Below are 12,840 nucleotides of genomic sequence, written 5' to 3'. Positions count from 1 at the left end.
AGCCCAGGCTCAGTGGTTGGCAGGTGGGCATCTTGCTTGCCTGGATAGGTAGAGAGAGACCTGTTACACTGAAGGTGAGAGAAAGGTGAGCAAAGGGTGTTTTGTTTTCTGGCTGATGTGTTGCCTTGTACTTTACTTATAGACCAGTAAATTTTGAAATTCTCTTTGTATTCTGTTATCTCTGTCTCTGTGCTTAAGGAAGAAAATTTGTAAAGGACAGTTATTGCCTTAGTGAATGAGTTGGAAGAGGTGAAGTTACTGTAGTTTATTTGGAATCAGAGCTGGTTATGACAATCTGTTGGAGTGGGGCTGCTCAATCTGAAATTTTGTGAAGGGGTAATTTTGCAGTGTGTAGGAAATGTAGTATGTAGGAAATGTTTCAAATAGTTGGGTGGACAAGGTGTTAAGGAAGTGTGGAGCACATCATTTCATTAGCTTGGGATTCACTGCAGCAGTCTGAGCACTCAAATGCAAACTTGCAACCAAAATATTTTGTGTAAATTAGTACATTAGAGAGAACAGAATCTTTTCTTAGGTTGTGTGTGCCTTATGCTCTTCTGAGCTAAATTGTCCAACCATTTAAGCTGCAGAAGGGTGCATGGACATAAACTTAAGCCTTTTCTGATGCACACTGACATTAGTTCTTGGCATTGTGATAACTCATGTACATGAATGACAGGCTGGGGTTGAGGTGAGAAGCTCTCCGAATGTGTCAGAGTGCAATATGGAGTGAACTGAACAGCCCTTCTCCATCTCATCTGAGCAGAAAGATGTCAAACACAGCAAAATAATCATGGCTCTTAGAAATATTGGTCTGTGCTGAGTATGTTGTTACATAGCTAATGAACTTCTAGGAAATCCTTCCTGTGAGATTGTAAATGCTAGCTATTTTTCTTAACAAAGCCACATTTTGTTCATAATTTTTGGTAGATTTTTCCAGACTTTGCTTTTTTTTGCCTCTTCAGCTGTTACGCTTTGTTATGTTTCCACATTTTTCTTACCAATAGAACTACTGTGTGGTACATATGGGGGAATCTCAGATAGCTTTTAAATAGCCTGTGAACGAACCCTGAAAACTTTGGTAACTTTCTCTGACCAAAGCTTTCCTAATTCCTTGACAAACAAATTTATTTGATTCACTTTTGGATGAAGAAAACACCTGTAGGGTTTCTCAGGAATATTATTAATATACTAGTGATTACCAGCAGTTACTGATAGAGATCTTTGTTCTGTGTAGGACAATTAGAATTTGGAAGGTTAATATCATGAGTTATATAAAGCAATATATAAAGTTTATCTTGTCATTTTACCTATAATGATGACAGAAGCTGGTCTTGCTGCTACAATTACCTTTAATATACTTTACCTATAAATTAGTACCACTGATCTTGAGAAAATATAATTTGTAAAGTCTCTTGTAATTGTTGCTTGTAAAAAAAAAGTAATTTTATGTCTGTTACTGTGATGCTGAATTTTAGTTCAAGCTAGATTATAACCCCATTTTTTGCATTAGTTTGCACACTCTAAGGCAGAGCTGCCTTGTTCAGAGCTCTGTCTAACCTGCTTTGCTATCTGACCACTTAACAGAATGCTTGGCAGGGTGAAGGTTTTTCTCTGTGTGATTGTGCAGGGGCAGCTGTAATGCCTCATTTGTAGAAAGGGGTTTTAATGTGGAATCAATGCACAGTTACTGAGGAAAGCTACATGTGCAATTAGGAGGGAAGTAGATGGCCTATGGGAATTTTGAAAAAAAATAGAAAGAAGGAGGAATGTCAATTAGCCTGCCCCTGCTGCAGGTTACTGCTGAATTAAAACACAGCTCAGTCTTTGAGCTGAGGTTGTTTTCATTCCTCTTAAACCCAAATCAGAGCTTTCTGGGCTATATCAAGCAAAGGCAACAATCAACATAAGAGACTAGTAATTTTTTTATAATTTTTTTGCAGTGAGAATACATATGTGATTATGTTAATAAGCTCTGGCTTACTGGATTTTGTGAAATAGTTGTGAGGCAATCAGCATGCGTGTCTCTAATTGCCACTTGCACTTCCCCATATGGTGTATTATGACAAAGCCTGCATTTTGAATACTGTATATTTTTGATGTAGATGCAATATAATCTTGCCAATCTTTTAAAGAGTAACCTCTAGAATAAGTCAATAATTGTAATTGTCCCTCAATATACCTGAATTTATTTTGATTTTTTCTTTTTTCCTGTAGGCAAAGCCAAAACTTATAGAACCAATAGACTATGAAAATGTCATTGTTCAGAGGAAAACACAGATTTTGAATGATCCTCTACGTGAGATGCTACTGTTCCCTTATGATGACTTCCAGGTAATTTAATCCACCCTGTTTTTGTTGAGTGTTTTTTTTTGTTTGTTTGGGGTTGATTTCTGTTTTTACCACAGGTTTCTAGTAGTAGGAGTCATGAGGTGATAGCTTCCTGTTTCTTAACTCTCTTTAGCTCCAAAAATGTGCACAAAATCTTTGCTGTGAGTCCCATTACCCTGCTTGATTAACTCTTTTGGGTACAGAAGAAATAGCACAATTTCCTTATCTGACCATAAGATCTACTTATAAGATCATATTATAAAATCTACTTATTGCAACTCAACAATTTTACTGCCTTTTGAAGTAAATGATGGTAGGTATTTCCCCTTGTAGGTATTTCCCCTCCCTTTCCAATGTAGGAAATTATGTGATGACTATTTAAAAAAAGCATCTGCTTTCTTTAATTCTTAAACCGATTTTTTCTTCCCATTCTTAATAATGAAGGATATGAACCTGTTCAAATGCAGTCTGCTACTCTTAGCTGCATCATCCCAGCCAAAATTGTGTTCTAGTAAAATACCCCTTACATAACAGAGTTTCTGACTTGATTAAGCCAGACTGAACCAAGTTTTGTGATAATCTTATTTTTTTTAATGATGATGTTTGTCTAAATAAATAGTTTATTTCAGTACATTTTTTAAAAGATCTTCTTGTAGATCTTGTTAGGATAACTACCAAGCATCTTAGAGACTGAAGCTGGAGTAAGTAGTGAGGAAAGTCTCTTGTCCTCATGCCCATACTTGCAATCAAAATGTCTGTTTGAGAAGAGTGCAGACATCTGAACAATCTGTAAATTAATTTTATTGAACCAAGTAGTTGAAGCTAAGTTTGTTTACTATGGGGAAAGTTGACGATGAGTTGGTATATTTCTACAGAAGGACCTCTAAAATCTTATAAATTACATCTTGAATTTTTAATGAATTTCTCTGGCCTATTAGAGTTTACCTGACTGCAGCTGGACTCTCTTTTTAATACAGTCTGGGGACTTCTTTTTCTTTGATTCTGACACGAATAATTCTACTTGTAGTCTTCCCACTCTCAGCTAAAAAGCTAAAAAAATTAGTTTTTGAAGCTACAGTTATTTAAAGAGGAGTTTGGGCTTCATGTGTTCCCAGCCACACATGGAAGTTTATATAGGAGTAAGACTTCTTGAAAAGGATGTTGTACTGAGACAAGTTTTGAATATGGAATCTCTCAGGATGATACCCTACACCTGGTGTTGGCTTCGGGACTAAAAAGTAGTAGGCTATTCCACCAAAATCCCCTTCAGTGTGCCTCTTCAGTGTCATAGATCAAGAGGAATCCAGGTTACTTCTGCTAAGTGTGCCCTTATCTGATTGACTGGTTGACTTACCAGGGTCATTCCAGTGAGCAGCTCTGAGTTATCAATGGAAAAGAAACAAACCCATCACGAATATCCTCGGGCATTTTGTCTGAGCAGTCTGGGGGTATGGCTGAAGTGTTTAACTGCTGTTTCTAGTGACCTCCTGCAATTCTTATCCTCAGGCCTATATGAATGAAGCTAGTCCATAGCTCAGTCTCATCCTTCAGGAATGACTGAATTTTGTCATAGATCGTGATGGCTTTTGTCATCCTTTGTTTGGATTCTGTGGTCAGATTTTCATCAAGGCAGGCATTAAAGTGTGTGTTACATCAGAAGATTTCCTTCAAGTACTCAGTGTTTTGGAATATAGTCAGTTTTCGTATTTATTTATTTATCCCTCATCAGTATAATATTGGAACAAGTTTTCTGGGTTTCCCCAGTTTTGGCAGAGTCTTATTTTATATGTGACTTATTTTATATGTGATACATGAAGAAAGGTTTGTGCTATCAAACTGTATTATCAAACTTCTATTTCCTTCGAAGACTTGCTGGCACAAACTAACTCCAAATATTTTTGTTGTACATATGACTCTTCTGCACTACTTTGATCTATCTAGCTTGTTTTCAACAACACAAAACATTTAAATCTGTCATTCAATATATTAAGGAAATATTTCCATGTTAGAGAACAGAAAACTCTTAAGTGCTTATTATTTTTATTTGAAAGTTAGACCTTTTAACCCTGTTCAGTTTTCTATAGTCATATTTACAGATTTGAAATCACTAGTCATTATATAGTTGCCAGTGTCATTTGAATAATTTAAAAAAAATAAATTAAGGCATATTTTCTATGTTTGCCATTCAGCTTCACATGTATTTTTTAAATTCCTCTATCTTAACTTGTGGCTGTCACTCAGTGTATGAGTGGGAAGCTATGGCTCAAATATTTGATACTGGCTTCATCCCCCTCAAGAAAAATTTTAGATAGTGAGCCAGGGCATTTAGAACTATCTGTAAACACACTTAGGACTGTTTATAGGTGGAAATGCCCAGCATTGTCTAGAAACCTGTTCAAGCTATTTCCTTTCAGAGCATTCAGTTTTTATCTTTGCAAAGTTCTTCCTCACACTTAGGTTAAATTGATTACAATGTAAAAACCCTTGCCTGGAAAGGAAGCCCAGCAGTGTTAATTTATAATGACATTAAGAGTAAGGCTATTTTGTTCAGCATGGCCCTAACACTAGCACTTAAAATGGCATGGGAGATACTTAGCTTGCAGTACTAGATATCACTTTTGGAATTTTTGGAAGATTACAGACGAAGCTGCATGTTTTCAAAAAAGCACCATTGATGATACCACCATTGAATTTATGTTACAGTTTAGATTATTTAGAGAAAAATAGGAAAGAAATATTTGTGCTTGATTTGGATTTTTTCAGGTAATGCAGTTAGATAACTGAGAGTTAATTTATTAGGGGTGAGAAGCTAGTATTAAAGGAGCAGCAATATTAATTTTTAGTCCATATCAGAAATTAAAAAGCACAGCAACTGGCTTTTTTTGGATCACATATAGCTTTCCTCTCTTCCTCCCTTTTTCTCTTCCTTGCATTAAAAATGTCTAGTGAGAGGAGGGGGGAAAAAACACAAAAGGGGAAAGTAACTCTTTTTCTGTCAGGTACGACTGTTCTCTAAACATGCTGTCAGAAGCAGCTCTAAGCTCAAATCACTACCAAAGAAACATTTGAGCAAGGATGCTCAAAATGCTCAGAAAATGCTCCAGTCTTGGAAAACTCATAAAATTTGAAGGATTGTTCCTCAGCCAGCTATCTAGTTACAGGAACCTGTCCAGATTTCCACTTAACTGCATTTGCTGTTATCCCAAATGTGGTTAGCTAAGGTTATGAAACCTGATTTCTCTCTTTTTGTATATGTTTGATAGCAGTTCATTTACTTTTCATAAGAACATGATTTCTGTTCTGCTTTGTGCAGAGCTTCAAATCCAAAAAAGTTGTCTTGCAATTTTTTCCTTTCAAGTTTGTTTTTTTTCCTTCATGCTATTGTATCTAAATAATAGCAAGATTTGCTTTTCTGTAGTTACCAGAAGAGCTCTTAATCAGCAACTTCATCTCCATATATTGGGTCTTTTTAAATTTACCACTTGAAGATTGTTTCAGCTGCTTTTCACAAGCTCAAGCTCTGAGTTTTCTGCACTGAATTCACTTATCAGGTTACTCCCTACCCTGTTCTCAACAAATTTATGGGGGCAGACGTGTTGTGTTTGGAGACATGTTTTACTGTTGGCATCACTGAATTTGCTTTCATTCTTAGTAAGTGGGGTGTCTAAATTTTGTTCATGCTTTGTAGTCTGTTCATTTTTATCTGCATTTTTGTGCTCTTTTTCATTTTGGTGCCTATACAATGTGTTTGTTAATTATGGTGATAGAACCATTTTTCTGCCACCCATTGGAACATCTCTATTAATGTTCTTGCTACTCTCAGTCACAACAATGCTGCCAGTTTTTCAAGGCTTTCCCTCTTCTATTCTCTTGGTGGAAACAGCCATCTCTTTTGTAACAGTAAATTACTGTATCCATTGGATACTCTTGTATCCAAGCTTGTGCCTCTTCATGGCTTGTTGTAAATATCTCACCTGAATTTCAGTAATTTGCTCAGTAATGGAATGGCTTCATAACTAAATAGCAGTAGTTTAAAACAGGCCACCTTCATGGTGGTGGTAGTCACGTTGAAGTCGTATGCTCAATGACTGCAAAATTGGTGATGTTTATCTTAATTGCACAGTGGGTAAATTCTTTAAAGGAACCTTAACCCAAAGCAGTACTAGTGTGTACTTGGCAGTAAAGCACCCTTTAGATAAATACCTTTTTTTTTCCTTTCCAAATACATAAGTTTTGAGTACTACCTCAATTTTTAAAGGAAATCATAAAACCATAGAAAGGTTTGGGTGGGAAGCTACCTTAAAGATCATCTTGTTCTAGTCCCATGCCACAGGCAGGAGCACCTTCCACTACACTTATTTGCTCAGGCTTGCTTTCCAACCTGGCCTTGAACATCTCCAGGGATGGAGTATCCACGGCTTGTCTGGGCAGCCTGTTATAGTACCTCACCACCCTCACAGTAAAGAACTTTATCCTAATATCTCATCTAAACTGCTTTCTTTCAGTTTGAATCCATTCCCCTTTGTCCTGTCAAATAATGCAAATGCAGGCTAAATTTGCTTGTAGCAAATAAAATGTGGGTGCATTCCTACCCATGTTAAATTTGTCTTTGCAAAGTTATCACAGTGTTATTTTGAAGGCAGCTTTAGCTTAGACATCATTTCACCTTTGTTATTTCTGGGTTTGAGCCATTTGGATTTAACACACTTTCACTTAAAGCTCTCAGCTTTTATTTAATGCGAGTTAAGTACATCTGAAAATAGATATTGTGCCAACTTTGAAGAAGTAAAACTAAATCCAGGTCATTCTATGAGAAGGCACATCTTCAGTAGAGGAAAAGCAAAAAAAATCCAAGTAATGTCCTTATTTTAGAGAGCACAAATTAAACTCCTCAAATAACTAATTTTTAAATGTTCAAAGTAATTTCTCTATTACTTTTCCCTTTCAAATCCATTTGGTGTTTTTGCTTAAGTCTTTAGCCAACTGTTCTAAATCGATTTAGTTTGGAAATTACTTTATAATACAGGTTCTGACACTTCCCATACGAGGGATCTGACGCTTCCCATGCAAAGGTGAAGTCACTTCTGGCACATGGTTATTTTAAGGGCAGGATCTCACAGCTTGCCATCTTTTCCACTGAGTCTTTTAGAACAGTTTCTGTCTCTGCATCTGGAACATGAGCCTCTATGGTACCGGTCTCACTGGCAAACACAACCTTGGGACAGAAAGAGCATCCATTGCAGTGTGCACTCCTTGTAGACATGTTCACTATCCACATTCCATCAGGTTTTGGGTACTCCTCAGGTGACTTGGGGAAATGTTCTTGCTGCTGTTCTCTATTCTGAGACCTCAGCATATCCTAAATCCCTGGGACTCACTCAGGAAGTTGTGTCAGTAAAAGTCTGTTCACTGTGTGCCCAAGTAAGTGCGTGTGAGTCCTGGCTCGTGTTAAAAGTGGCCTTCCTTAGTTTTGACAGCAGACTAATTGAAAGGTTTTTTTAATTTTCTTTGAGAGCATGAGACAAACACTTTATAGTTCCTGAGGCTACCATAAGTCAAATGATCACTTAAACCCAGAGAGTTGAAAAGTTTCATTTCTACAAAACAGTTCACCCAATGTAGTTGTGAAGGGAGTTTGTTGAGAAGACAATCCTTCCTTTCCTAATTTTTCTTTTGGAATTTAATGTGTATTTATGTGCATGCTTGCTTTTAAAATATCGTGCTGCTGCTTAAGCAATTATTTTTAGGAGTTTTCTCTAAATCAGAGTACCTCACTCATTGCATTTCCTGGCTCTTTGATGCACGACTGCAGCTGATGGATGTGCTGAGAAGGAGACAGATGCATTAAGAAAATTACTAATATGAATAAAATTCACAAGTCAGATTCTTCTGTTTTGTGACTGATATTGATACAGTACTTAGATAAAAATCCTATTATGTGTGAACAACTAGAAAAAAGCCCTTGCTGTTGTATTGATAATTGTCTAGCAGGGTAACAGCAACAATCATTTTAAAAGTATGTTCAGCAAATTCAATTTTACCAAATTATGCTACAGCGTTAAAATTTGATTGATGATTTAATGGGTTTCCCATGAAAAGTGCCTGGTAACATGCTGCCTTAGTCTTTGATTTTTCTTAAAATAATATTTTTTTTAGGAAAGCACAGTATAACTGTATGCTTGTGGAATATATGTAAATACTGCATGTAATATTTATACATGATATAAAGTATAAATAATTTCTTATCAGACTGTTTCATTAGAATAGTATCTAGAAATTCTGGTCTTAAGGAAGTTTACTACTCTTAATAGAAGTTTTTATTTCCATAGCTTGTGAAAACAAATGCTTAATATGGTTTGAAGATATTTCTAGAATTAAGAAAACTTCATTTTTAAAAGCTGTTAGCATATAAATGTGTATCTTCTTGCAGTTTGGTTTTTGTTTTCTAACTGTAGTTTGCAAGATTTGTTGGTCCCATGAAATATTTTCAGGTTTGTGGTATTTGTTTTTCATACCTTCCAACCTCTCCCACCCAAGAAGTCAGCATTGTCACTTCTAGTGCACTAGACTAGATGAATGAGTTGACCATGACTATGGGATTTTTTTCCCTTTCAGTCTTTACTGTAATTGAATGTTCTGACTTAAATACCCTCCCCAGTTATTGGAGTGAGGCTTTGGTAATGACCAAGATAATCAATCACCTTACGGATCAGACTCTCAACAGAGATAAGTTAAGCTAATGTACTTATGCACCCTTTTTTTCCAACATAACATGTGGAGCTTTTTCTTGTCACATTTTTATCTTATCCTTCCTGGATGTGTCCTGTAACTAACAGGTGAGGGACCACAATCCCCTTCCAGGTCCTGGCTGTGTAAACTTTCTTGTTCACCTTTGATGGCCTAAGCTGTGAAATTCCTTTCCACATAGTGCAAAAACAAGTTCTATTGCTGTGTGGTTATTTTCATTTGTGGTCCAGAAGATTTTGTTAAGTTTTCATCTTTTTCACTTTACAAATCTAAAGTATCCTAAGGCTTACTTCAGCAAAGGTCTGAGAAGCAGAATTTCATGGTCACAGAGATATTTCTGTTCTCTGGCAACGTTCCTGTGCCTCTCTGAGTTCTGGCATAGGATAGGAATAAGTTCTGACTTGGTAGGCTGAAGTATGTATATACTTCAGTGACCCATACCTTCTCTCTAAACCTGCAGTTAAACAGTGCTAGGCTTATTTTTTGTCACTTGAGATCTGCAGTTGAATTACTCTTTTATTTTGGTGTGGTTTTCTTACCTTCCTTGAATAATAGTTTTTATGTGTAGTAATAACACTACCTTAATGTCTGTCTTCAAAATATTTGAGTTACGTTGTCATGGTGGAATTATTTTTTTCTAGTATCATCTTCCCCATGTTGACAGTGTAGTGGAAAAACTGTCCTATTGCATCTGTTTCTCACTGATTACAATCTTGCTGTTATTATGAAAGAAGGAACATGTTGCTTGAATGAAAGCAAATTCTCACTAATTGGCTATCCTGAAACATCATATTCATAGGATGTTTTCTGCTGAGCTTTTCTTCATTGTAGTGGTGTACCTGAGTGTGGCCATAGTGTGTCATCTCCCCTTTAATTGCAAGCTTCATTAATTGCTCTTGTTGTTTATCAGACAGCATTATTGCAGCGGCAGAGTCGATACATTCGGTCAACAGTTCCTGAAAATGCAGAGAAAGAAGCTCAGAGCCTGTTTGTAACTGAGGTAATACTGAAGTTGCATGTCACTGTGTGCAATAACAATATTGTACCTGACTTGTTTTTCTTCTCCTTCATTTGCCATTAAAAAAAAAACCCAGAAAAATAAGGCCTGGAAAAAGAACTAAATATTTATTGCCATTTGTCAATTATTTTAAGGCAAAATTTCCAGGAAAACCCAGTATTAAAACCCAGTATTTTTTCCATTGGTAGCTAGCTGGAAAAGAAGTTTTACAGGATAGATTTTAATTATTTTGTTTGTGTCATTGGCTTTTGCAGATGGTTCTCCTCCACTTCATTATGCTTTTGGCTTTTCCAGATGAACGTGGGTGATTTCAATGCATAATATTGGATCTACGATAAATCTGGAATGAATCACTGTGACTTGTTTTTTCTGATAAAGTCTCTCACACTAGCCATTCTTACTTTGTTTCTAATAATCTTGTACAGATTGCTGGAACAGAGGTATCCAGAACTGTAACACTTGTGGAGGCCAAAATTCATTGTGACTGTTTAACTTGTATGCTATATGGAGAAAAAACATCCTCAACCCTAAAGTTTCTCAGAACTGTTTGCTTAGGTTGGCATTCCTTTGGTTTTGTGAGGCTGTTCTTCATTCATTGTCTTGTTGAAGCCTTTAAGGAATTAAAGGTTCAATAGTTTTTCTTTGGGTTTTTTTGGTGTTTTCTACTGATATGTTTTAAGCTGATATTTTAACACATAAAACAAGAAAATGTCTGTTGTAACTCTAATAAAACTGAAGGAGCTCCACATAGCTGAATTTACATCAAAGTGTTTTATCCACACTGATAAATACCCTTAATACCTAACCTAAACATTTCTGAGATAAGTTTGAAGAAGATAGACAAGAGGAGGGAGGAGTGTTAGAGGTAATTCATGGAGTTTAATGAGTTTCTGCTGAAACAATTGCTTGGCAAGTATTAAACTCATGTTTTGAAATACAAAGAAAATATTTACGATTTATTGGATGCTGTGTTTGTGTATATGTAGGTTTATTGTGTAACATAAAATTTTGTATGGAATGGTTTCTGTCAACAGATTTTGTCAGTTTTATGTTACTTTGTTCAAAGCCAAGATAAATCAGTACTTTTATGTTGTAACAATATGGGTGGAGTAAAATGGTATTTCCTGTGATCTAGATCAGAACTTAATGACATAATTGCTTTTCAACCACTGCAAGCATACAGCCTAAATTTAAGTATTAATTTAATTGCACTGGAAGTATAAATTCAGGAAAATATGTTGTGGCTTTCTGTATCGCTTTGTGCACAGTTGAATATTCTATTTTCATAAGGTGTCTGTGCTGAGCTGTCTAAGTTCAGCACAGTCATGTTTTCAGCTTCAGCTGATTTTTCTAAAGGCTTGGCCATGTTTTCAGCTGCAGCAAAATGCTGGTTTAACTTTCTGGACGACTGAAGATGGTTAATCCAGGTGCTGAGTGCATTCATCATTTTCTGGTTTTATTGAATACATGTCTAGCATGGATCATAACATTCCATTGAAACATATAACTTGTTCCAAAAACCTATATTGCATTAGACTATTGCAAAAGAAAGGAAGTGTACAGAGTTTTCAGAGATTGATATGTAACCATAATAGTTCATAAACAGACATGTCTTAAGGGGTTTTCTTGTGCTGTGTCTATTGAATGCCTTTAATCCTCTTCCAGTTAATATTGATACTTGGTTTTCATTTAAACAGTGCATCAAAACCTACAATTCAGACTGGCATATTGTTAACTATAGATATGAAGATTACTCAGGAGAGTTTCGACAACTTCCAAAGTAAGTATGTTATTTAGTTTGTTTAGTGGTATGATAAATTGAAATTGTGGAGGAATTTTGCATTTAATATAGACTTATTTATTAGAGAAATATATTAATATGTATAATATCTAAACTGAAATATGCTATATCCATGTTTAATGGTCAGTAGAGATGATAAAGACTTGTTGGATGGAATTGATGAACTTGAATGTGTAATATCGTGTTAAACCATTTGCTGGGAAGGTACTGTCATTGCCTTGTTAACAGGCAAGTGAAAACAAGACATTGTATCATTGACAATGTGACTTTAAGAATGATAACTAAACCAGGCTAATGTTTAGATGAACCTGAAATGGTAATGTCCTGTTTTCATTGTTTCAAAGGCAGCTTTTGGAACTCCCTTTAGGAGCTTGGGGAATGGAACCTAACTGAGATGGTTGGAGCAGGTTTTCACAAGGATGATTCAAAGTACAAGCCTAGCAGACATCTGTTACAAACTTTCTAAACCATCTGCTAGAGAAATGTTTTCCCACTTTTTCAAAATTTTGTAGGAAGAGGATGGAGATTAGAACCTTAATTCATAATGTCTGAGAGTAGCTAAATACCCTGAATACCCCAACTCTGGAAGATTTATATCTTCCCTGATTGCTCTCCTGCATCTATCAGCTAAGATATAGTTACCTTGCCCTCTGGAGAATTCTGATCTACTCAAAGGTTTTGTACAGGGCAGTACCAGGTTTTCAGAAACCACAATAAGAATTTAAAAAGATGCATTGTCCTGCAAGGAGTCAGTGGTTGCAGGTATGAATTCTTACTGATAAGATATTAGGAGTGCAGTGAATGAGAGGGCATCTGTTCTCTTCAGTTACACTTTAGCACAGTAACAAGCAGAACAAAAAGGACATGGCTGCCAGATGTACAAATGAGGAAAATTGTTTTCTAAGAAATAGAATTAATGAAAAATACATGCTTTTACCTAGTC

The 12,840-nt window shown here is 36.0% G+C and overlaps 1 protein-coding gene across 4 annotated transcripts in view; it reads left to right on the top strand.

Moving 5' to 3' along the window:
* The window catches only part of DOCK9 (dedicator of cytokinesis 9), a 96,168-nt gene that overhangs the window by 18,463 nt on the left and 64,865 nt on the right, over window positions 1-12,840 (top strand). For all 4 annotated transcript variants that reach the window (XM_031059536.1, XM_005424120.2, XM_031059535.1 and 1 more), the window contains exons 2-4: window positions 2,218-2,334; window positions 9,989-10,078; window positions 11,794-11,876. In XM_031059536.1, coding sequence (XP_030915396.1) covers window positions 2,218-2,334; window positions 9,989-10,078; window positions 11,794-11,876 — 290 coding nt within the window. The remainder of the gene's footprint in view (window positions 1-2,217; window positions 2,335-9,988; window positions 10,079-11,793; window positions 11,877-12,840) is intronic.

Source organism: Geospiza fortis, unplaced genomic scaffold (assembly GCF_000277835.1).
Source record: "Geospiza fortis unplaced genomic scaffold, GeoFor_1.0 scaffold84, whole genome shotgun sequence".
Lineage (NCBI taxonomy): Eukaryota > Metazoa > Chordata > Aves > Passeriformes > Thraupidae > Geospiza > Geospiza fortis.
Note: the sequence above shows the minus strand (reverse complement) of the source record. Positions and strands in the feature narration are given on the sequence as shown.